Source organism: Nothobranchius furzeri, chromosome 4 (genome assembly GCF_043380555.1).
Source record: "Nothobranchius furzeri strain GRZ-AD chromosome 4, NfurGRZ-RIMD1, whole genome shotgun sequence".
Lineage (NCBI taxonomy): Eukaryota > Metazoa > Chordata > Actinopteri > Cyprinodontiformes > Nothobranchiidae > Nothobranchius > Nothobranchius furzeri.
In genome coordinates this window covers 4,612,046-4,638,964 of record NC_091744.1, presented here as the reverse complement: position 1 = coordinate 4,638,964, position 26,919 = coordinate 4,612,046, and the positions used below count along the sequence as shown (strand labels likewise).

The window sequence follows — 26,919 nt, the reverse complement described above, 5'->3', positions numbered from 1 at the left end:
CCATAGCAGCTTCAGACCCATCTCTAAACTTCCGTTCATCTCCAAGATCTTGGAAAAGGTTGTGGCTAAATAACTCACAGCTGCTCTTGATGAACATAACATCGATGATAGCTTCCAGTCAGGTTTTCGTAGAGCTCATTCTACTGAAACAGCTCTTCTTAGGGTCTCTAATGACCTTCTGACTCACAGTGATGCAGGAGACTGTTCTGTTCTGGTCTGCTGGACCTGACTGCAGCCTTTGACACTGTTGACCACCACCTGCTGCTGGAGAGGCTGAGAGACTGGGTAGGCCTATCAGGATCTGCTCTGGAGTGGTTCTCTTCTTATCTTTCTGAGCGCTCCTTTTCTGTGGCCGCCTCCAAGTTTAGGTCCTCCACCACCTCTCTTACCCATGGTGTCCCACAAGGTTCTGTGCTGGGGCCTCTGCTCTTCCTCCTCTATCTGCTTCCTCTTCAGCACATCCTGAGCTCCTTCAAAGGAATCTCCTACCATCTTTATGCAGATGACATCCAACTGTACATCTCCTTTAAGCCCCATGAGATGTCTAAGCTGCAGCTGTTACACACCTGCTTAGACTCAATCAAAACCTGGATGTGGGAACTTTCTACAGCTGAATGAAGGTAAGACTGAGATCCTCATCTGTGCCCCAGACAAGGTGGTTCCCAAAGTCAGAGACTCTCTTGGTCAGCTTGCTTCTCACACCAAACCTTCCATCGGGAATCTTGGCGTGACCTTTGACCCAGCTCTCACCCTGGATTCTCATCTCAGTTCCCTTGTTCGCTCTTCCTTCTTCCATCTCAGGAACATTGCTAAGCTGAGTCCCATTCTGTCCCGCTCTGAACTTGAGACAGTTCTCCACACCTTCATCTCCTCACGCTTAGACTACTGTAACTCTCTTTTCATGTGTCTGAGCAGAGCCTCCCTGAACCGTCTACAGGTGGTTCAGAACGCCTGTGCTCGGCTTCTGACCAAGTCCTCCAAACACACCCACATCACCCCGCTTCTCCTCCAGCTTCACTGGCTGCCAGTCAACTTCAGGGTTCATTTCAAGGTCCTGGTTCTGGTCTATAGGGCCTTACATGGACAAGCACCATCTTACATTGGTGATCTTCTTAGTCCCTACACCCCCCAGCAGGTCCCTGAGGTCCAGTGATCAAAGCCTACTGGTTGTGCAGCACCAGGCTAAAGACCAAAGGTGACAGATCATTTGCTGCTGTGGCCCCCAGACTCTGGAACTCTCTCCCCCTGAGCCTGAGATCAGTGGACTCAGTGGTCTCCTTCAAAAAGCAGCTGAAGACTCACTTGTTCAAGCTGGCCTTTGTGTGACCTTCTTCACCTCTCTCTCTTTATTCTGCTCTCCCCACCTATTCCACCTTCCTCAGGATCCACCGATTTCCCTCTTTCCTATTCACTCTCTCTCTTTCTTAACATTTTTTAAAGCACAATTGTCTATTTTTTGCTCATTTTAAATATATTTCAACCATTTTCTAAATTCTTTTTTATATTTTTACATTTTTTGTTTTTGTGAAGTGCCTCGTGATTTTTATCTTGAGAGGCGCTACTGAAATTATATTTTCTTCTTCTTCTTCTTCAACCCCAGACCCCAACCAGACGACCAGATCTCCCTCCTAGCCTCCAGCCCCAGGAAGCCAAGCAACAACAGAGGTGTGCTAAGACCCCTAGTCTCCCTCCACCTGCTCCATTGTGTGTTGATGAGGTGTATTCTATGGCTGTGGTGAGCAGGCAGTGCGGGCATTGTCTGGCCTATGTCAGCTGATGCCACTGCACCACCCCACTTGCACCCACAGCCCTCTTCTTCTTCTTCTTCTTCTTCTTCTTCTTCTTCTTCTTCTTCTTCTTCTTCTTCTTCTTCTTCTTCTTCTTCTTCTTCTTCTTCTTCTTCTTCTTCTTCTTCTTCTTCTTCTTCTTCTTCTTCTTCTTCTTCTTCTTCTTCTTCTTCTTCTTCAGAGAAGGCACTATACAAATGCAGGCCATTTACCATTAACCCATCCTAAAAAAAATAACTTTCTGTCCAACCTAAATAACAATTTACCGTCGTGACACATGCAGGCTGGACCTTGTTGCCTCATCAAGAGATGTTTGCGATTTTTCCCGAAATGCTGGAAGTTGTGCCCTCGGGAGTGCAGTCTCACACCGTTAAACCATCACAAAATGTCACTAATCTGACACCATGTGCCGGTGCTGGAAAGTAGACCCCTACAATGATTCAGCAGCTAAATTGATCCCGACATCCACTGAGTGACTGATGGCATTCCCAGAACCCCAATGCATCCCTTTGCTGGCTGGTGAAGTGTGCACGTGTGCGTGTGTTGGGTGGGGGTGGGGGGTGGGTGATGATTATCAGCAGTGGCTGCAGGGACTTTCTAGTCCCTGTTGTTGTGCCGCATGGAGCAGGGACTTCCATTTGGTCCCTCTTGACTCCCCCCCCCCCCCCCCTGCTGTCCCCTGAGCCCACCTCCTCCTGTTATTTCTCTCCACTCAGTCAACCATCAGGTTGCCTTTGAAGAACCACTGCTCTGTTTTCCCCGTCTTTTAGCTGTTCAGGAACTCTTGAAGTAAGGTTTATAGTATCTGCAGGGAAACTAAGGTGACGCTGAAGCCTGCCTCTGCAGCTGTTGATTAGGAGGAGCCGCCATTCCTGTTATCATCCCTCCGGAAGGAAAAACAGAGCCAGCCAGAGAACAAGGCCTCATCAAGATTTGTTGTCGTTGAACAGTGGCAGCTGATTTGAAAGGTGGCGTTTGGAGTTGGTAAGAGGTGTAAAGTGTGCAGGTGCTAGGGAGTTTACTTCCCCTGGCAGGGAGCTTGGGATCGGACACGCAGCTTTCAAAGTGGGGGAAAAAAAGGCCGGAGCAAAATGCTGGGAAATGGACAAGGTGGTGGAAACCCTTATGAGCTGAGTGAATCCCTAAAGAGGTAAGAAAAATAAAAACACGTAAAAGATCAGATCTGATGGATGTGGTAATATTTCCTGTTGCTTCCAGAAATAAAATAAATTGGAATTTGATCTGATTTAAATTCTGATACAATAAACTGAACTAATGAAAAATATCAAACCAAACAGGAATTAATATATTAGATGCATATATAAATATTAAATGTATATTAAGGCTTTGACACTTTTTTGAGTTGAAACTAAATTAGCAAGTGGTGAAAAATCCAAAAATCATTGAGTTTTAAAAAGTTGTTTCTTTTATTTAAAACTGAACTTAAATGTATAAGTAAATAAATAAATACAATTAAAAATTATTCAAAATATACAGCCCTGTGTAATGAAAAATAAATTAGTAGACAAATAAATTAGTAAACGGTTAGCTAAAAATCCCCTTCATCTGTACAGTTTAAAAAAAATGTGACAAAATAAGGCTGTTTATAAAATTAAACCAATAACAAACTCACTAATATTTTATTCCTACAGTTCAATTAAAATACAGAATCAAAAAAGATCTACCAGCATTACAAAATTAGCAAAAAATAAACCAACGTAGAAAAATACGTATCCTTTGGAACAAAGTTTGATATATTTTCATAACAATTTTAGTTGATTCTAAGAAACATTATTTTTTTCTGCTGTGTAATGATTTAGTAACAAGGTTTATTTATCATTAGCTGCATTTAAAAACCCTTCCTCGTCAACATTTATTTGCTCTTGACAATACTGTTGACGGTGGGGAATTCCATCGGAACGTTTCTAAGCCAAACTGCATCTGGAAAAACTATTTGACTGGCCTGCATTTGTCTGTGAAGCACACACGATCTAACACAAACTTATCTAACACAAACTTAAAGAAAGACACATTGAGATGTAAGCAGAATGTTGGAGCTTGTGGTTTTATTGTGTGACATGCAGCAGCCTGGTGAAAATCCTGGTTAAAGACTTGTTCAGACTCTGAATGATTAAAAAAACGAGTCAATTTTCTGATCTCACCGGATATTTTCTCTAATTTCCAGCAGAAGTCCCTACATGGAAATTGTTGCCAGCTGCTTAATTTAGATCATCAGTAAATTAAGGATGTGTCACTTCCATACCTGGAGTCCCTCAGGGTTTTGTAATCAAACTTTAAATACAAATAGTTCTCCTTGTTCTGTTACATAAAGTCAGTTAGAAGGTTCATAAGTGTTAAAGTTACATTTGTCATTTACTAGACTAAATCAAAACTAACTTAACTAACAAAAATTAAATATTTATATTCATAAAGTCTTAAAAAGAAAAAAATACATTGAATGCATCAAATGATGGATTTTTTTGTTCTGCTGATCAAATCCAAAACCCCTTAATGTGTTGGAGCAACCGAAGGTCCGGGCTGTTGCTACGAATGCGGTGTGTTTGGCTATTCTCATGGCAAATCATCCTTCATCATAAATGTAATTTATTCATTAATTAGTTTTTTTTTACATTTTTTATGGAGCATTTATTAATGAGATGAATGAAATTCAGTTGTAAAACCCGAAAGAAAAAAAATCCCTGAAGAGAAGTTGTGTTTACTCTTCCAATTGTTGTTTTTAGAACCAACTGATTCTGTAATGGTCAATATTTTAGCGTGTGTGTGTGTGTGTGTGTGTGTGTGTGATTCTCTGACCTGTTCCGACACACATGTTGCATCTTCTATCTTCTTTCTATCAAGAATAGAAAAGTGAGTTTTTGTCCCATCAGTCTCACTTTCTCTATTGGTGCTTTTTCATTGTCCCACCTGCTGGCTGTTGATCACTCCATCAACTAAAACAAAATACATTTTCAGACCAGATTCCTTCTTTAAACAGAACTTCATCAATACTTCAAAGATATGAAAGAAAGTTAAATAACAGATGGCTCTTTCCTTTGGATTTACTTCTGATCACGACTTCTGCTTAGTTGAGTATGGCGAGCAAAATCAGGGTTCTATTTCATGACATTTTTGACCACCAGCTTTCAGTTTGTGAAACTTGCTGGAAGATTATTGGTTTTCCTACTTTGGATTCAGGAAGCATTCCGTCATAAGCTGCTTCCATAATGAAGCTTTTCACGTGCAAGAGGACAGGGACAGCACAGGTGTGGTTACCAGGCCACATTCCACTTCTGCAGCTGCGCTAGTTGTTCTATAAAAATTCTAATGAGCACAACTTCCTCTAACATGAATCTGGCCATCGTCAGCGCACCTGTGTTTTCTTACTCTTGCAAGCATGCTGTGAAAATGACCTGTTTGAATATCAATAGGTTAAATTAAATGTCATGTATCTGAGGTGGTAGTCGAGGGCCGGGACCTTGGCGGTCTGATCCTCGGCTACAGAAGCTGGCTCTTGGCACATGGAATGTCACCTCTCTGGTGGGGAAGGAGCCTGAGTTGGTGTGCGAGGTTGAGAGGTTCCGACTAGATATAGTCGGACTCACCTCAACGCATGGCCCTGGCTCTGGAACCAGTTTCCTTGAGAGGGGTTGGACTTTCTATCACTCTGGAGTTGCTCCCACTGAGAGGCGCAGAGCAGGGGTGGGCATACTAGTTGCCCCCCATCTTGGTGCCTGCACGTTGGGGTTTACCCCGGTGAATGAGAGGGTAGCCTCCCTCCGCCTACGTGTGGGGGGACGGGTTCTGACTGTGGTCTGTGCTCATGCACCAAACTACAGTTTGGACTACCCACCCTTTTTGGAGACCGTGGAGGGGGTGCTGGAGACTCCCGGTGACTCCCTCGTTCTGCTGGGGGACTTTAAAGGTTGGTTTATGCTTGACGCGTCCTCGAGGTCCGCACGGCTCCGCGCGGCGAAATTGCGTCATTTTAACAACCACGCCCCTCCACCGCGTCTCTGCACAGTCCAAAATTTCCGCAACGCGCACCTAGGAAATTTTCTAACCACGCGGACGGTCGGACGCGGAAAAACATGGCGGACTGGCAAGAACTAGTATGGCAGAGGTTCGTAAATACAGACATTTGTATGATTCAGCTCTCAAAGATCACCGTGATCAACATGTTAATAATTCTTGGAGAGAAATAGTTCGCACTGTCGGAAAAGACGAGGACACTGTCAAAAATGCTGGAATGCCATGTTGTAAACAGTCATTTCTACTTCTACTATGGTGTAGTGTTGGATGCATGCCGTAGAGCTCCATGCTGCCCCCTACAGTTTGGGAGAATATTGGCTCACCGCAGAGACGAGCCGCACGAACCATAAACGCTGCGAGTTGTGAAGCGCGTTCCATCTGCGAGCCGCATCACCAAGCGGAAAGTAAATGCGTCAAACATAAACCAAGCTTTAGACTCATGTGGGCAACGACAGTGAGACCTGGAGAGGTGTGGTTGGGAGGAACCCCCCCCCCCCCCCCCGATCTCAATTTGAATGGTGTTTTTTTCTTTTTTTGGGTGGGGAAACAGTACAGAACGTGATCTTCAGCTTTCGCTGGAGCAGTTTGCAGCCGAGTGTGAAGCAGCTGGGATGAGAATCAGCTCCTCTAAATCTGAGATCATGGTCTTGATTCAGAAAAGGGTAGAATGCCTTCTCCGGGTCAGGGGTGAGGTCCCGCCCCAAGTGGAGGAGTTCAAGTATCTCGGGGTCTTGTTCACGAGTGAGGGAAAACTGGAGCGTGAGATCGATAGGCGGATTGGTGCTGCATCTGCAGTGATGCGGGCGTTGTACCGGTCTGTCGTGGTGAAGAGAGAGCTGAGTCAGAAGGCGAAGCTCTCGATTTACCGGTCGATCTACGTTCCTACCCTCACCTATGGTCACGAGCTTTGGGTAGTGACGGAAAGAAAAAGATCGCGGACACAAGCGGCCGAAATGAGTTTTCTCCGCAGGGTGACTGGGCTCTTCCTTAGAGATAGAGTGAGAAGCTCGGTCATCCGGGAGGGGCTCAAAGTAGATTTGCTGCTATTCCACATCGAGAGGAGCCAGTTGAGGTAGCTCGGGCGTCTGGTAAGGATGCCTCCTGGACGCCTCCCTGGTGAGGTTTTCTGGGCACATCCAACCAGGAGGAGCCCTAAAGGTAGACCCACACAGTGGAGGGACTATGTCTCTCACCTGGCCAGGGAACGCCTTGGGATTCCCCCGGAGGAGCTGGCTCAAGTGGCTGGGGAGAGGGAAGTCTGGGCTTCTCGACTTAGGCTGCTGCCCCCGCGACCCGACTCCGGATAAGCAGATGAAAATGGATGGATGGATGGATATCTGATTGTATGAATCATTCTTTGGCAGATAATGGGATGTTTTAATGAATGATTTTTTAAAGTTGTTTTTATTTGTTTTCTTATCTGATAAAATTTTCAAATTTAAGAAAAGTCCTCAATCAATGCTTATTGTTGTTGCTTAAAGAGGTTTTTGATGTGTGAAGTACTAATGAGTGGGCAGCATCTTACCTGCAGCAGACAGTAATTTTAATTAAGAATAAAAAATGTTGTCTGATCATTTAGGGGAGATCAGTATTCTGATCCATGTTTCCCTCACTCGTGAACAAGACCCCAAGATACCTAAACTTCAACTTCCACTGGAGGCAGGACCTTGTCCCTGACCTGGAGAAGGCATTCTATCATTTAGAGGAGCTGATTTTCATTCCAGCTGCTTCACACTGAACTGCAAACTGCACCAGCAAAAGCTGGAGATCACAGTCTTCAAAATAAAAGTTGATAAAAGAAAAAATATCTCTTAATTTAGGGAAGTCCAAAGTGCGGTCCTGGGGCATTTGTGGCTCTCACAGAGAGGCCCCAATAGCATTTTTAGAAAAATTGACAATTTTTTGCAATAGATAAAAAAAATTTTTTTTTACCATTTTTATGTTGAGACTTTTATTAACATAATGCCTGTTTTTAAACGGTCCAAATACATTAGCTACAATAAAGTGAATTTAGCTTTTTTTTTCAATATAAAAATCTAATTTTTGTAGTCTGCAAAGACCTTAACTTGATGTCTTAAATACTATTTATAAAAAAAAAACAAATGCATGAAAACACTGATAAATGAACTACCTCAGAGATGAATCATGAAACTAAAACCTTAGACTTCGCAGATCAGTCTTGAAGCTTCAGATGTATTTCATTTTGAGCTCTAGTCCAAACTTTTCCTGAGAGCTTGCTAGAATCGGCTCATGACTAGTGAGAGATCCATTGGAAATCCAAGGAATTCCCTGTAATAAATCAAAGGAAAATACCAGTTGTTTTTCAGCACTGGGTACTTGAACATGCCAGGTCAGCTGAAGCTAAATGTGAAATGAAAGTGGAATCTTTCCTGCTCCTGGGAAGCTGAAGATTAATCACATCCTGTCGCTACTTGTTCATGTTGCTGGCAGTACTCAGATGAATGGCACAGTTATTGTGTCACCTCCTGTAGTCTTGAAGCCACCTCCATCCGCCGCCACCACCTTAAGCATGTGTTCATTGCTGTGTTGACACATAGCAACAACTGTGTCTAATCCTGATGTTAAATGGCTGACAGTTGCATGGCACCAGGCAGGGGCCTCGTGTTGACCATGGCCAGGTTGGAGTTCACTTTCAGCCAAGTGGAGATGCGTAATATCATATCAAGTGTGAAGTGCATCAACAATAGCAGCCTGACACACATCGGATTTTAGATGTAGAACCCTGAAACTCGGCGTTACGGAGATCGTCCGAGCGAATCATCAGTATCCTTGCTTTTGTATTTCATGGTTTTCTCTTCATTTCAGCATCATCATTCAACATCATACAGTAAATCTATTCCCATAAACACTTCTGGCATCTTAGCCCATTATTCAGTTGGAGCATTTAGACCTTTTTGGACCTTTCAGAGCAATCTGGAACAACAGAAGCAGACGGAGACTTTAATAGTTTAAACACCTCTATGTGATGTATCAACATTGAAAGACCGTGATGGGAAAAGAGAATCTTCAAATATCTCCATCTGTGTGTATATTTATCAATGAGATTTGCACATAACTTTGACAGGCTTTAGAGGGATAGACCGGTTAATCCTGGAATCGTCACACATCAGGGTTTGCTCCTGGTGCTTCTATAAAGGAAGCTGCTGCAAAGCTCGGAGAGCACAACGTTCCCGAGTTATGAAGCTGGAAAAACAGTGATCGAGTGTAAAAAAAAAATGGACCAAGCGCTGCAGAGATGTGTTCGTTTATCTAGTGATGGATTCACTGTTCCACTAAACGTATGTGGATGATCATCTTAAACAAAAATACTCATTAGAATGATTGTTTGGGTTGGGTTAGATTTGCGCTGGCTACGTAGCGCTTAAAAATTATTTTGTTTTTTCCTCAGATTTAAAAGATCTGTTAAATCTGATCCAACAAACACAAATGTTCCCAAAATATTCTCACCCCTTTGCTCAAGATTGTCAACAAACCCCAAAAATGTAGGTCTTTTTCTTTTTGAGTGGCAACAGGAATGTTGCAAAGCTCTGGAATGTGATTGTAGTTCATGCAAAAGAAACCTTTACAAGCTATTTTTATATAACTAGTGCATTAAGTGGATGGTAAAAAAATATGTTTTCATGAACTAATTTACAGCTATCTCAGTATTTTTATTCAAATTTAATTTATTTGTGAGCTCTTTTGCTTGAATGCACCCCCTTCAAAACAAAGGGAAAAGCATCTCCGTATTTTATTCGATGAATTATTAGTGAGTCAGGTTCTGCTTCCGAGGTGAGTATCACTGAAAAACAAAATTTTAATGATTATTTCTGATTATAGTGGGTCACTCTGAGTTTTTCATGTAGGCTGAACATGAAAATAGTCTCCTACACCTATCTCTTGCATGAGCTTCTGGTTTAAATTAAATGGTGAAGCACTAAGATTTGAAAATCCTGACTGATCTATGTCATATTGTCACTTACAGTAACATTCATGGACTCACCCATCTTGGCTCGCAGCGGGGAAGGATGTTGTTGTTTTAGCATCTAGGAAATAGCAGAGAACTGGTAGAAGCTAACATTAGCATTAGCTACTCCACCACAGGGCATAACTCCTTCAGGCTTGTGTTATTTATGGAGATAAAAGATGCCGAGTCAATTTTAGCCGATCGGAGGTGAGATGTCCAAACATCAGGAAACATAACACCAAGTCCCGCCGTCTGAAGTTCAACTCTGATGTGGCTCACTTCTTTCACTTAATGATGGAGGATTAAAGACTAATGTTGTTCTTCCAAACTTTTAATTTCCTTCTTTTAAACACAATAAGAATCTGCACACTTCAATCTGCGATGTAGGAGTTCATTGGTCAAGCTTTCGGTCAGAGACCTTCATCAGGAATTGACCGAAAGCTTGACCAATAAACTCGTACATCGCAGATTGAAGTGTGCGGATTCTTATTGCGTTTATTCCACTTTTTGATCAAGCGCCTTTCCCAGACGAGCGGTGACTCCTTCTACTCTGCTTTTAAACACAGAAAGCTCAGAGTGGGTGTCACAGAGATAGAAAAGTTTCATATCCATGTATGATTAAAGCTGTATGTCATCTTTTGTTATTGCTAATACTCGCTGGAAATTTAAATATCTTCACAATTTTTGCTTTATATCCCAAAAAATTGATCTAAATTAATTTATTTTTTGGCTTTTAAGTGCTTCCAAGTATCAGATGTTTGAAGAAACATCTCTGTTTTACCACCTCAGCTAACACCACGCAAGGTCATACATCACATGTACAGTTCGATGAGCTGTCTGAGCCACGAATTTGGAGAATGTACTGAATGCATGTTCCTCTGAAGGTCTGACAGTAGGACAGTATGGGCGTCTAAATGACACATAAACCCACCCCCTCCTGGTTTTAAGTCCCGCTCGGCTTCCCTCTGCAAGGCAGGCACCAACAGCTGAGCCCAGAGGGATTCTAACACGTGTTCTCACACCAAAGGCAGCTTCCTTTACCCCGTGTGGCCAAAATACAGGAAATCAAATATCTATCCGAAAAATCGCAGACTCCAACTAGTCATAAATTAGAGAGTAACAGCATTGGCTATTAGCATAAAGAAGAGCCTTGAACGTTTTAGTGGGACCAATCATCTGGTGTTATCCACTTAGACAGCAAATGTAAAGTGTATTTATGATGCAGTACAAAAGGCTTATTGCTCTATACTGCACATTTTAAGAGGCTCCTATGTTATTTTATTGCAAGGATTCAATTACCATAATTTCTGGACTATAGAGCACACCTCAGTATAAGCTGCACCGGGCTAAAAGCCGCAGATATCTACTGAATTGAAAACGTAGTTTAACTGAACGTAACTGAACTGATCAGTATCAAACAAAACAGAAAAGTTATTGATTAGTTTATTCATCGTCCTCCTGCGCACTGAAACCACTGAAGTCATCTTCTTCAGTGTCGGAGTTGAACAGCCTCAGAAGAGCTTCGTCACACACCTTTTCTGTGGCGATGTCGGTGTCGTTCTCCGTGTTGCTGTCATCGTCCCGGGGTGAAGCTGGGAAAACAAGCAGCGCCGTTTTACTGTGGAAAAAAAAATCTTCCTGGGCGCTTTCCGTAGCACTCCTTTAACCATTCCTTCATTAGACTTTCCAGCATCCATCCTTTCTGGTTGACTAAAGCTGCACCTCATTATTAGCTGCATGGTTCAAAGCGTGGGAAAAAGTAGCGGCTTATAGTCCGGAAAATATGGTAAATAATTAATTGAAGGCCGAGATTAGCTTTTAAGAAATGCATCAACCTTAAACTAAATTCTCAATGTTTTGGTTGAAGAATGACATTATCTTTGTTTTGGGCAAACCTTGGAAATATCCCAACACATACAGTAAATCGTTGTTTCAGCTAAGGTGATTAGCTGCAGCAGCCATCTTGATTTGGGATTGCTCCCAAAATTCTCAGGGCAACCAGAAAATTCAATGCAACTTAATTCGTGGCTCATATAAGACAGAAGAACGAACCCTAAAGGTTCTTCACTTGTGGTCTAAACCAGCTTAGACAACTTTTGAGTACACCAGACATCTCCAAAATCTGGTCTGGAGGCCATTTGTGGCCCTTGGAGTGATTTTGTTCCCCATCCCTTCTGCATTTTGAGAATGATTAGATTTTATCCATCCAGAGGTTGATACTTTTAAAGATGTTTATGTTAGGTGTAATTTTTGAGCAGTCTAAAAAAATAATTATTTTAAATTAAATAATACAAACATTTGTGGTCTGCAAGGACTTTAAAGGAGTGTCGCAATCATTATTTCAATAAATTTGCTGTGGTATGAATGAACGAACGAACGAACGAACGAACGAATGAATGAATGCCTAGAGAGTTCTTTTCTGTGGAGGAAAAATTCACTGGTGCATTTAGTCATGCCAGATGATTTATTTTGTGTCTGATGCGGTGAAGACAAACCTGGACACTGCAGGTCTCCCCTGACAGATGCACACATCCAGATTTATGTTTAGTGTACTACATGTATATATTTTTGTATTTGCACATTTGTACATTTTAATTTTTACCCCTTTGTATAAATAAGTCAGCTATTATTAGCTGGCTGACCTTCATGTGAAGGGAATTTGGGACCTGGTGCAGAAAGATTGGAATTTGACACTGGCGGAATAGTTTAGCCTGAATGTTAACAGTTTTATCCACAACAATCTGTCAACTTTTAGATAAGTGTTAAAGAGAGGCGTCTGAAACTCTAAAAACGACCATCAAAAATCAGGCTGAGACATGTTTTAGGCAAATTTATGTTTCCCATCCAAGTCTGGTGTCTCATTAAAATTTTATGAGCTCATAAATACTAATATTCCCCATGGAGGATGCTGTGTTGTTGTTTACAGCTGCTCCTGAGGCCTTTTTCTATTTGTTACCAATATTCAAATCAGTTTGAAGAGTTTAAATGACTAATTTCTCCTTATTTTCTAATCGTTATAATTACTTGATTTATTTAGTTTTCCAACATTACGCTCAAGAGCTTGGCAACTAAAAGAGCTGCTTTATTTTATTTTATTTTTTTAATAAATAAATAAAAGAGCTGCTTCATTTTATTTTATTTTATTTTATTTTTTAAATAAATAAATAAAAGAGCTGCTTTATTAGGGTGTTTATTTTTATAATGGGCCAAATGGTTTCAATTTCTTCACTACAGCTAAATCAGTTTGATGCTTAGCCATAGGCAGATTGTTGAAACTTTGGTTTGAGATGTTTTTTTTTAATAACTCAGACATTCCCTGGAGGGGTGGGGGGAGTATTAGAGCATTAAAGTAACACTAGACAGTTCCCTGCTCTTCTGCCCTACTGGTTGAAAGCATCGTTGAAAGTGGAGTTACAATAGTCATAAACAACACTGCTGCAGCCTGCTGTAGCTAGTGTTAATCCATCCATCCATCTTCCGAACCCGCTTGTCCACGCAGGGTCACTGGGGGGGCCGGGGGGGGGGGGGGGGTGTTATCAGCAGTCAACGGGCAAGTAGGCGGGGTACACCCTGGACAGAGAGCCAGTCCATCGCAGGGCAACACAGAGACACACAGGACAAACAACCATGCACACACACACACACACACACACACACACACACACACACACACACACACACACACACACACACACACACACACACACACACACACACAAAGCAACTTAACCCTCTGATGCATGAATTAAGAACAGTGCCACTTTCCCATCCAATATTCCTCAGTCATGTCAGGGTTCATTTTAAGATCCTGGTTCTGGTCTATAGGGCCTTACATGGACAAGCACCATCTTACATTGGTGATCTTCTTAGTCCCTACACCCCCAGCAGGTCCCTGAGGTCCAGTGATCAAAGCCTGAAACTGGTTGTACAGCGCACCAGGCTAAAGACCAAAGGTGACAGATCATCTGCTGCTGTGGCCCCCAGACTCTGGACCTCTCTCCCCCTGAGCCTGAGATCAGTGGACTCAGTGGTCTCCTTCCAAAAGCAGCTGAAGACTCACTTGTTCAAGCTGGCTTTTGTATGACCTTCTTCACCATTCTCTCTTTATTCTGCTCTCCCCACCTATTCCACCTTCCTCAGGATCCACTGATTTCCCTCTTTCCTGTTCTCTCTCTCTTTATTTTTAATCACAATTGCCTGTTTTTGCTAATTTTAAATATATTTTTTAAACATTTTCTAAATGCTTTTTTATATTTTTACATTTTTTGTTTTTGTGAAGCACCTCGTGATTTTTATCTTGAGAGGCGCTACTGAAATTATATTTTCTTCCTCTTCATGTGCAGTGATGCTTTTGAATATTTTTAATGTTACTGGACTTTTTATTTTATTGATTTTTTTTATCTGTTCTATGAAAACATGAATAAAATGATCAAAAACAGGTGGAAATGAGTGCATCCATGGGGAATATTTGAAAAAACTTATGTCTCACTCTCAGGTGCTCTTCAGCATCAAATAAATAGTAGAATATGAGGAAGAAGAACCGGTGATCTGAGGCACTCTGAAGATTTCATTTATTAAACAAGGAAACACCGACATGTTTCGGTAAGACCTTCTTCAAGGCATAAACCTTTATACCTTGAAGATGACTCACTATGTCACAAAGACTAATGTCCATCCTTTTTTTACAAAATTACAGCCTAATTGACTATAACATCTTAAGGAGACAATTTCAGATGTTTATGTTCAGATTATTTAATATTCTCAATGCTAAATCAATGCTGCACTGATTGTGCCAAAAACACGTGTCTGGTGTGGATTTAAATTAATTAATTTTGCATATCGATATATGTGATAAGCCGTTTAATTTGAAAAAGTCTGTTTCTACTGCTGATTACAAATAGCCTAACAAGTAACTTACTCACCTGGTTCTAGATGCTGAGATTGTAGCTCAGTAAATGTTCTGCTGCTGCTGCTGCTTGATGCCTGGATAGAAGACGCTGCAGCATAAAGAAGAAAGAGACGGCATAAGAAGTCATGCTGTGTTTAGGCAGTTCTCACTCCCCGCCGGGCCCGGCGGCAGCTGGGGAGTCCCCGCCACGGCCACGGTGGTGCCGCTCGCCTGATGTGTTGGACAAAGTTGAAATGTTGCTACACCCACACCTAGCGTTCTTCTGATATGAAACTATTATATTCATATATCGTATGCGTACTTAAAACTTGAATTGAAGTTCATAAAAAGGCTGCAATCATACTCGAAAAAAAAAACGGTAAAAAAAATCTGATGTCGCACTGCATCTGGACACGACGATTCAAAAGTAAAATTAATTGGTTAAAGTTACGAGATACTGTATTGTGTATGTAAACAGCTAGCGAGGGTCCCTCCGTGGGCCGTGCGTGGCAGGAGAGGCAGTTAGCTACAATTGTAATGCAAAAAGTTATTTAGCCAAACTTATAAAGTCTACATACCTCTGCTTTGGACCCGTTTTTTTTCCTTCTTCCTTCCTTCGCTTCCAGAATGCTCCCGATGGCTTAGGTGTTCTTTTCATAGTAAAAGATATCAAAAGTTTCAACGCGACGACAACAGGATGTCCTTCTACAGTGCTAACCACGCACGTGATCTACGGCACCCTTAACGGTCAAATGCATCGGAGCGGTGGCCCAAGCGGGAGCTCGTCATGCAGCCAGATCATTAGAATTTAAATATTGATGTTTTCATTTCATGTCATTTCAGAGGGGAATTTTGAGTATGTAGAGAGTGCATTTCATATTACAAACATACATTTAATAAACTTATTTTTATTTTATTTTTTTTTATTTTGTGCCCTATACATCAGATGGCGCCCCAGGCGGCCGCCTGTGTCGCCTGTCGGCAAAGCCGGCCCTGTCCACACTGATGGACAAAAAATATTATTACTTACAAGTCATGTAGCAATAAAGCCAGGTCACCAGCAGTCTGTGATTTTGTAGCATCCTTTAGCTCCCTCAAACTAGTGTAGGCTGCACTGATGTTCACTCTAATTTTAGCTCTTTGCTTCACCTCCAAAGACACTACTGTCTTACTTTTACTTCCCGGCTCTATCATGATGCCAGTAGAAAAAGCAAACAACTTCTTTTATATTTATTGTGCTTTTTATTGAGGATTGGTGAACTGAAAATGCTAATGGCTAGCATTACAGCTAACCACCGTAAAGCAGGTAAAGAGGACCACCAGCACACCAACCCGTTTCACAAAACTGTCTAGTGTGGTTTTGGGTCAACAGCTGCAGAGTGGGGTCAAAAATGAAACTGGTCAAGCTTCTAACTCATCAATAACTGGGATCTGTGTTAAAGCTCTAGCGTAAATTTTAAATCTTTACTGTTATTTTAAAATTTAACATATAAGAGGAAAATTTTTGCAATTACACCTCAAACGGCTTTACAGTTAAAATCTTTGTAATCTGTGACTTTTTTATTACTTTGGCTAATATTGTCAAAAAGTGATTTATTGTTTAATTCAAAAACGAAAATCATAATTTTGCCTGTTTTTTTTTTTCTAAGCTAAAATTTGCTATTTTATCTCTTTTCTTATCATGGATTGGACTTTCTTTTTAGCTGCTGCTGTGGTACCAACGTGTAACTGTAAAGCCTTTTTCTCCTATTGATAGAAAACAAAATTATAATAAAACTGACTATCTTGTGGATTCAGGTTTAAGACAAAAACTATCCACAGAAGGGACCTTATCTAATTTTATTCCCTAGAATCAACACTAGAATAGATGATTATTAAACGCAATATTCAGCGAAAGACCGATCACATGTAGATTTTCTACCAAACGTGGTAACGATCCCCTGAAGCTGCTAGGTTATTTCCGATGGTATTAAAATGCATTTGTGTTTAAATTAGTCCCTGAAATGAACAGAATGTTGAGTTAACGTGTCTTGGTACGTCCAGCTCTGGACAACACCAGGTGGGTGAAGTATAAATTACCATGCCACCTTTCTGGCTCCTCCACGTCGGGCTCTTTCCACACCAGTTTGAGTCGGTGTTACAGTTAGAGCTGATATATATCTTAACAACTCAGCAATTGTAACACAGTAGCAGCAGTAAGGGATAGCGATGTGTGATATTCATGGTGGAGCTTTGGGTCTCGATTGTATGACAGCTGATATTATGTGGTCTTTTTGACAGCCAAGAGCAAGATGGCTTACAGCCTGAATCAAGTGTGTGGAAAGATGGATAAATGATGTTGGATTTTTCTGTTTTACTCTCCCAACATTCTGACTGTATTCATCGGTGATTTGAGGTTAATTAAAAACATAAATGAGGCATATTTTTTCTTTTATCCCCACCAGTTATATCTTTCATTTGGTGGTTCGCTTTCTTCTTGTGACAAATCCACCATCTGCTTCTTGGACGGTGTCGTAAAGCGTGAAGGAATTCTATTTTGCTGAAAGGTTTTAGCTAGAATTACACGTTAACCTAAAAATCTTCTCTTGTTTCATTCTGCATAGGAAGAAGGATTCTCCAGAGAAAATACCAGAAACATTCACTAAAACTACAACATTTTGCCACATTTCTCACAAATTAAAATAAAACTACTGTGGTTATTTTAACTACGATGGATCAATACAAGAGTGTACTCTTGTATTTAAACATTGAAGCAATTAGAGAAATAAGAAAAAAAATTAAATCTTATGCATCATTAAACCATTTGATACACTGGAATGACAGGCAGCTGCTCAGTAATGAGATGCCTCCCTCTTGCACCATATGGTTCACTAACACTGGTAAATTTAAACAGAAAGAAAAAATAATTAGCTTTCTTTGATATGATAGTTTCTCATTACCAACTTGCCAAATGCAGGTGTTTTATTACCATTATGAATAGTATTTCTGAGTAAAAGCTTTGTTTGGGGAATTAAAGATTACGTCCTGAAGGATTGATGTGCTAACAGCTAGTCTGAGAGCATCAAAAACCAAAGCAGATTGTTGTTATATTAAAGCAGCTCCAATTTCTGGGTTTACTCTTCAAAATGGCAGAAATATCTATTTAGTACAATATTTAAAAAATGCACCCATCCTGACAGGAGACTCAGCAGACACTCACAACAAGTTTGGGCCTGCCGGGTTTGACCGCATCCTCTCCCACCATCGAAGCCAACTGGTAGTGGTCAGTTGACAGCTCCACCCCTCTCTTCACTGGAGTGTCCAACACATGCAGCCGCAGATCAGAAGAAACAGCAACAAAATCGATCTTCGAGCTGCGGCCTCAGGTATCCTGGTGCCAAGAGCACATATGGACACCTTTAAACCTGAACATGGTGTTCGCTATGGACAATCCATGATGAGCATTTAAGTTCAATAACAAAATGCTGCTCAAATTTAGATCAGGTGGGCTTTTGCTACTGTTAGGTTTTGTCGATTCTAGTCTGTGACGAAATTTAACCTCCTTCGAAATTAAAGCAGTTAGGAGCAGCAGGAGGTTTGAGATGAGCTTCATAATTCAGAATATTTTGGGTGCAGTGATGAGTCATGTGAAAAGGTGAGTGGGTCTTCATGGAAGGACTTGTATTGTTTATCAGCAAAAACATGACATAGCACCTCATCAGTTACAGCAAATCTGGGTCAGGTTATGCATCATCACCATGTTGATGTAACAAATCTACTTTTTTTCTCTTGGAGAGGTTAGCAATGTGAGTTCTTTATCTTTCATAGTCCTTTCTTCTCTACATTCAAAGGGAAATGAAAGAGTGAAATCAAATAGGTGCAGTTCATTTAATCATAAACCCAAACTCAATGGATTTTTATGTGTTGGAGAAAGACTCTTGACAAAAACCGGATACGGGTGATGTAAACAAATTTTCGGTTAACTTTACTGAAGCATAGCTGACAGTCAAAATGGAAAATGAGCGCCCACCTCGAAACAAACCGGACTAGAGCTGTTTTATAAAACTTAACATCAACTTCAGTGTCACATTTGAACAGTTTTAAACTTAAATTCTAGTTATTAGCAGGACAAACAAGGCATCACCTTTTGCCAGGAAGAGTTGTAAATAAGAAATGTGTTATTGATCTGTTTTTTACCTGGTAAAATTAAGGTTGAAAGAAAAGAATGACAACAGCTTTCTCAGGTGTAGTCTCAGGCACCCATTCCTGCAGAAAAATTAATTTTTCCACTGGGTTCATAGTGTCATGTGAGCAGTGAGCAATGAGCAGGGGTGTGAACTTTTATAAAATAAGGTGCAGATGAGCTGTTGTGATGTTTACTTTTTTATCATATTAGTTTGTAGTATGGAATGAATGTTTTTGTGGAAAAAATCTCTTGCCCTTCCGTTTCCGATGATAGAAGTTAGTCAGAGGAATGGAGGTTGGAATAATAATTTTCCCTGTGGTGTAGATAATTCAGGGTTTTTCTGACCCAATCATCTATCAATCTGTTTCCTTTCTGTGGCTAGTAATGTTGGTTGAAGACTATTTTCACATTCATCATGCTTATGCTACTTAGAGTCACTAATGGTATTTCAGAAAGACATTAAAGGGTTAAGATGGCAGCAATCCACTGTGTTGCCCTGGTCAGCCAAGCTGTTAGCTCATCAATCACGTCAGACCTGTGGGAGGGATTTAGCACGATGTTAGCTTGGTTCATTCAGTATAAAACAGAGGGTGTTTCTCAATGCCAAGGAACTTCGTCTTGATATCTTGGTCCTTCCCCAGTTGCCTAGGAGATACGTCATCAGGATCAGCCACGGCGTGTTCCAATGTTCATGTTGTATTGAGGCGTGTGTTCTCCATTTGTTAACCGTTTAGCTAGCTGAGCTAGGATACACAGGAGGTGTTTTGTAGCCTAGCCTTGGTCAAAAATTTCCCAGAATACACCACGGTATTTTAAAAAGGATGACAGATCAGAAATCAGCAGCTACTTTGGGGACAAATTTAAAGTTTAAATCTAAGTCAACTAATTGTAGCCATCAGGCTGATATCTGAAATGTTATTATTATTTTTTTTTTCTGAAGCAGTTAGCTAGGGCCGGTTAGTTGCTTAGTAGTTGCAGCTTCGGTGGCTATAGCAGGTAGTATCTTGCTTACATATTTAATTTAACAAATATATTCACAATTTAAAAGTAAAAGGCTTGTTATATATTTAAATTGAAACTAGTACATAAAAATATAACGTTATCCCCTGTGTCATGTGACATTACGTGACCGCCGTGGAAGCCTGTTCCTTTTAATTGTTTTCTTTGACAAAGGAAGGACAGTGTCCTCATAAGCAAGATGGCTGGCCTTGCAAGACATCGCCTCGCAAGGCCAGGCACCTTGTCAATGAGAAACACCCAGACATTCAATGTCTAATAGGTCCGCTAACATTTTTATTAGCACTCTACCTTTTTTGTTGTTGGAAAAGAAACATTTGAGGCAATCAGACAGTTTACAATCCAGTAATCTTTCATGATCACACATAGTTTTCAATAAGAGAAGCTTGCTTCTCATTCTAGTTCCTTATTGTTCATATAATAAAGAACATTTGTGCCTGATCATGCTGTTGAAGCAACTCTAATCTGCCAATTGCAACCTGTAGAAGACTTTTTGAGGTAAAAATGCCGACCCGGGAACGTCCTGTTCTTACAAGGAGACACGCTATCATCAAGAGTCAGGACAGCAGATGGCCAACAGGGAATGTTTAAGAAGAACAAATACAAACGTATGCACAGAAGTATAGTACAGTCACGTCTAGTCGTCTGAGGAGCAGATTAGGAATCAGGCATGCTAATGGGACACCAAAAATATCCAGTGTGATGAAGGGAAGGGACTGGGAGGGCTCTTGTTTGTCATCACAAGGTCAAAATCAGCACTAAATACCTTCCTGTCAAATAAACTTCTAGCTAATTAATGACACCATAGGGACATGAGAAGGGACGTGGCTGGTGACTTCCACTTTAGCTTGTATTTTCCATCTTAGGATAACAAAGTATTTCCAGATAAAATCACACATGACAACAGAGTAGACAACAAACAAATGAAAGAATAAAAATGTCAGGCGTGTTTTTGTGAGTGCGTCTGGAAGAGCTCGAGCACAGCTGTCATCGGCGTGAAGTTAGGAGAAACGCTGGCCCGACGATAAAACCTCCTTATCGGTGGTTTCTGCATTCTCAAACTGCCTCTGTGGCAGCTTCCTGTTTCCTGTCTTGTTTTGGTATATTTGACCAAAATTAGATGATCAAATAATAAACTCAAATTAAAATATGGCTTTAAAACAGTAAAGATAAAAATTAGCTAGAATTTCCCGCAAAAAGACATTTCATGAAACTCTTATCAATCATAACATTTTCTAATGGTAACCAATAAACCATTAAACTCTGTTTTAACAGCTCACATTTTGTTTGCATGTAATATTTCAAGGCAGACTCTTGAGAGAATCCCTTGATAGTCATCAGTCACTGCACAGCCAACCCACTGGATTACAACGGGATTTATCTCGCCAGACTTTTTCCTTTTATTCATTTTTCTCTGTAGTCCTGAGAGATTCTTCCGAGCAGCTGTTGGAAATGTTGTGAAGTCCACTTACCCTCAGTGTTTGGGCTGATTTGGAATAATTGTTATTTGAGCAGCCTGCATCCGCAGCAGCTTCCTGATGTGAGACATGTTGAGCCATATGGCATCAGTTCCTTTCACTCTTTCACATCCAGCAGGTGTGATTGACTGTTTCCTCTTAATACTTTTTCCACCTGTTGTCCTATCCCTGAAAAAGCCTGTCTTCTTTACAAATAAGTGTCCAGGGGTGTGACTCTTCATGTCAACAGGGTGAGGCACCCGGGACAACCACATCAAGTCATTTGAACCATTAAAAAAAAAATACCAAGCCTCTTTTGAAGGAATCAGTCAAGTTGTCTGGACTGAATGTTAACTCTCCCCATCGGAGATTAATCTCCGACATATGAACATTACATCATAAAAAGATACAGTTTTTTCTTATCATGTAACAAATAATCCCAGGGTCGCACTTAAAAACTGTAGCTGTCGGTTGTTTCTTAATGAGCTGAAACTACACATGAATACCCCTCCTTCCTACCCCTGGTGAGTCATTCCTGTCGTTAGGTCCTATTGTGTTAGAATTTTTATTTTGATTAGATGCAAGAAGGTGTGACAAAAACTCTCCTTGGGAGAGAAGCAAAACGTCTTCAAAAAACCAAAGAAGTGCAGTTGTCTTTATTTGAATCCTTTAAATTTATCTGTTTAATTTTGTTTTTATTTTATTTGAACAACTTGTAAAATTACATATAGACAATATGGAGAAAAGACTAGTGATATGACTCCTCAAAATGCAGTTTGATGGTAATGATGTCATAGACACTACAATAGACTACATTTTGCAATGTAGTTCAATACAACATAAAAAAATACAAGATGAAATGCAACATGATGGATCAGAGATCTGATGAGTTCTCAATGGAACTGATACAATACAATATAAAACAATACAGTGCAATGTGATGCCACATAATAAAAAATTATATGGTATATGCTCTACAATGCAATGCGATTCAATATTACGGGGCACAGTACAATATAATTCACTGTGTCCTTGAATAACTTTGAACTCAGCTCTGTCCAAGCAACTACATTCACCGAAACACCAAGAACTAATGGACCATTAGGGCATTAATGTACACCGCCCAGCCCCAAAAAAAGTCACCACCATAAAAAGTCACACACTAATATTTCATTGGAGCACCTTTAGGTTTAATTTTGGCACTAATTCACTGTGGCATTGTTTCGATAAGCTTCTGCAATGTCACAAGAGCAATTTCCATCCAGTGTTGCATTAATTTTTCACCAAGATCTTGCACTGATGATGGTAGAGTCTGACCGCTGCACAAAGCCTTCTCCAGCACATCCCAAAGATTCTCAGTGGGGTTAAGGTCTGAACTCTGTGATGGCCAATCCATGTGTGAAAATGATGTCTCATGCCCCCTGGACGCTTTCACTATCTGAGCCAGATGAAACCTGGCATTGCCATCTTGGAATATGCTCGTGCCATCCGGGAAGAAAAAAATTCATTGATGGAATAACCTGGTCATTCGGTATATTCAGTTGACCTCATTCTTGGAGCACATCCTGTTGCTGAACCTAGACCGGACCACCTGCAGCAAGCCCAGATTATAACACTGCCCCCACAAGCTTGTTCAGTAGGCACTAGGCATGATGGGTGCATCACTTCTTCTGCCCCTCCTCCTACTCTGGAACAGGGTCTATCTGGACTCATCAGACCAGTCTTTAATAATGCGTTGGGCAGTTCCTGACTCAGTTTTAGTCATTTCTGCAATCTCCTTAGATGTTTTCTCTGCTTGATGCCAATGAGCTGATCCTTCTCAAACTGACTAACATCTTTTCTACAACCACCAGATGTGTCTTTCCACATGGTTGTTTAAGATATGAGAAGAAACTCATTGCACCGGTTCGTGTAACATAACTTGATGCCAGCTAAAAGATAATCGCCCAAACAGCAATTATCCAATAGGAGGCTTGTACCTGTTTACTTAGTTAAATCCATGTGTCAACTTTTTTTGGGGCCAGGCAGTGTACAATAAAGCACTTCATGAGGAGTGACAGACGAGCTGCGCTGCCATTTGGTTACAAAGTTGGCAAGCGGGACGATGCAGTTGGGCGTGATTGGTATTTGCACGCATGACAGTAGTGACAGATGGTGAAAAGCGATGCTTGCTTTGGACAGAGATGGAGAGAGAGTGGGAGTGAGGTAAGACCAGTGAGAGTGGATGTGGGAATCGTTGCGACGTCACGATGTACACCGATATAGCTCTGATGTTGCTGACCACTGTCCAGGAAAACTTCACTTAGGTGTTCCTCACTCTGCCCTGCAACTGCTGTTGGAGAGATGAAATCCACACGGCCGTGGGAATGTGCAACCTTTCCTTTTTCATTTTTATATTTGCAAACAGAAATTCATGAAGGAAACACTCACACTTTAAATGTGTCTCAGCACAGCGGGAGCAGCCAGTGAAGGAGAATTTTGCTGTCTACACTCGGGCAGCAGCTATTAATAACAGTTTCAGCGCAGCAGGAAAAAAAGGCTGGTCAAGCTCAGTTGTCAAAGCCAACACAATCCTCCCCCACTCCTCACATTACCTCACCTCTGAGTCTTGTGACAGGTCCTGCACTCAAATTCCCACATCAGGAATATTTCTTTGATTTACTGAAGACAACATTTTTAGACTCAAACCGGAGTAATGGAAGGAAGATCTGTTTATGCGTTTTACATCCTTCTTTTTACCTGCATCAACTTTGACAAGTCGTCAGATCTCTGATGTCACTTTGTGCAAAAGTCCAAGAGGGCTGAGTGGAGATTCTGTCACTTGGCTCTTAGCTCTCAACACCCAGTTTGACGCTTAACGTCAGCAGATCCCAGGTAATCGTGGGGCTTTTCTTAGCTTTGCTGGTGCATTGCGTTAAAAAAAACACAACTCAACAGCAAACCATCTGATTGGCCAGAAAGCTGAGAGAAATGCTGCTAAACTGCTGGTGGCGAGACAGACTGGAGTTAGTTGATACAATTTCCTGTCCCCTGCTTCTGACCCCTGAGTCATTTTATATAGTGCTAACATTCATTTATGTGGAAGGAAACTTTAGATATCTTGTTGGCATCTTGATACGGAATCTTGTTTCTGATTGAATAAAAAATAATTGAAGAAAATATGCAGCTGTTAAAATGCCAGAAGTGAATTGTTTGCTCAGTTTTAGCCAAAACTTTTCCTTTGAGGGTCATTGATTTATTTTTTATCTCGGCTAGATAATCATGCTGATTTTGGACCCTAACCCTGTCTTCTTAAGCACGTTGGGTCCACTCCAATCATGGACGTAATATTCACTTTAGAAGTGGGGGGGGGGGGGGGACACGGGGGGTGGGGGTGGGTTGGGGCGGTATCTTTACAGTATGCTCTAATGGGAAACAGGCTTCAACACAAATGGTTGTTTTCCGCTTGGTCCTAGAGCTCAACCAGTGTCAATTTAATATAGCGTAATATTGTTTTGGGATGGCAAAAAGTGCAGGGGTCAAAACTTGACTTTGGAAAAAGTGGGGGGGACATGCCCCCCCCCCCCCCCAAATTACGTCCATGGCTCCAATCATAAAACAGACATGGTGTGTGGTTTTGGGTTGGAGAAAGTGTGCTGCATGCTCCTCCTCTGCCATGTTTGTTTACTTCAAACTCGTGTTATCTTGTGGAAGTTCCCGTCTAAGTGTGAAATGTCTGTGAGAGAATGAGGTTCAGGTGTGAAATTTGTGTTTGTACAAGACAGAGGAAGATGGTGGGGTGACGGTGGCAGAGGAGTTAGGTGCCCAACCCCTTTTCCACTCAGTCTGTTGCAGTTGTGTCCGTGGGCAAGGCGCTTCACCCTTCTTGCCTGCTGGAGGTGGTTAGAGGGTACAGCAGCCTCACCTCTGTCAGTTTCCCCTAGGTCAGCTGTGGCTACAATGTAGCTCATCACCACCAGCATCTGAACGGATGAATGATTCACTGTGTTAAGCGCTTTGGGGTCCCCTGACTCAGAAAGTGCATAATCTTTAATAACATCACACACTGCAGGATCAAAAATGGCACATCTGTGAGTTTTTAATCACCATGGGTGGTCTTTCATGCTCAAAATCCTGCTGTGTGATCCGAGCCTTAGTTAATGTTTCAAACAGGCGTGGCTCTAAAATCCTCAAGTGGATTCTCATTCTGTAGAGTCTTTTTCCTGCTGGTGGACATTTTTCTTTGAATGATCTAAAACGTTCACAGTTGGGAGGCAGCTGTCAAGTCCAACGTTTCCCCTTGACCCCATATGTTTCTCTGCAGCCTCGGTATCCAACGATGCCATAAAGCTGATGGGGTGCAGATGCATTTATAAGTGAGAAATAATATTTCTGTCCAACAGCTAGAGGTCAAGGCCAAATGACCCACAAAGTTAAACTTACCTTTAGATCTGACTTTGTAAATCTTTTTAGCTCGATCACGAACATAAATCAGACAATTTTACAAGCTTCACTGAACAAATTGCGACATAAATCAAAGCAATGGGGTGGCCTGATGGGGACTACGAGGGACCAGATTTTGTGTCTCTGGGGCCAAGATACCTCACCCATCTCTGTGCTGCCATAAATCAGGTTATGCAATGATGCCAAATGTGGAGCAGGAGAAGCTGAGCTTGCTTTCTCACCCACACCCTACCCTGAACAACCATCTCTCAGCCTCTGATGGGGGCTTTGTGAGTCTACAGCGTCTCATTTGTACAAATCAAGAATTCTGGATTACTGTTAGCATTTAATTCCTCATAATGTGTTGTGTGATTCAATTAACATGATTCATTTTTAACATTTTTTGAGTTTGAGTCTGCCCACTCTCTCCCTCTCTCTACGTGTGTCTAATCTATGTTGTTTATCTTTTCTAAGCAAGAAAACGTCATTTCAACGTGAGTCAGATTATGCAAATCCCTGCCTGCAAATGTAAACTCTAACTTTAATTTAAGAATGACTTTAAAATGAGTAGAGTGCCCTCACATGGCAGGATCATGCATTACAGTCAGACCAACTGGGGTCCAGTCATGTGGCGCATTAGTGGGCAGCTGAAGGGGCATTTCAGGGGCAGTTCTGTCCAATGTTAGGATCATACGCAGCAGAAACAAAAGGAGGCAGGAAATAAAATTATATTAAATAGAAAGCTGCAAAATACAAATATTCTTCAAGGTCTGATGATAAAATGGTGCCACTGACATTAAAATTATTGCTTAAAATCCAGATGTAATAATGCACTTAGAACTTCATCGGATGTGTGAAATGTTTTGTGTAGCACAGCGAAGGCATCATGAATCAGTTTATGCTGCCAGATTGGGACATCTATTATTAGGTCCCAAATTGTTTCTTGAGACCTGAGTTTTGTTTGATTTTTTTTATTTCCCTCATAACTTAAATAACTGAGTAAGCCTTTCATGCCTTTTCCATCCAATTCCATGTCATTCGTATCACAACAAAACATTTGATTTGAACGGAATTACACATTAGTGATGCAGAACACAAGATCTTTATATGAGGTGAGATAAAGCTTCAAAGTTTTATGGGTCGAGGTAACTCCTATTTTAATCCAATTACTGAAGATTTAGTAGTCC

At 41.2% G+C, this 26,919-nt stretch overlaps 1 protein-coding gene across 1 annotated transcript in view; it reads left to right on the top strand.

Annotated features, from left to right (window-relative positions):
- Window positions 1–2,655: 2,655 nt before the first annotated feature.
- The window catches only part of rbm20 (RNA binding motif protein 20), a 59,836-nt gene continuing 35,572 nt past the window's right edge, over window positions 2,656–26,919 (top strand). Inside the window, exon 1 of the mRNA XM_015967610.3 lies at window positions 2,656–2,937. Within this exon, the coding sequence (XP_015823096.1) occupies window positions 2,879–2,937 (59 nt within the window). The 5' untranslated portion in view covers window positions 2,656–2,878. The remainder of the gene's footprint in view (window positions 2,938–26,919) is intronic.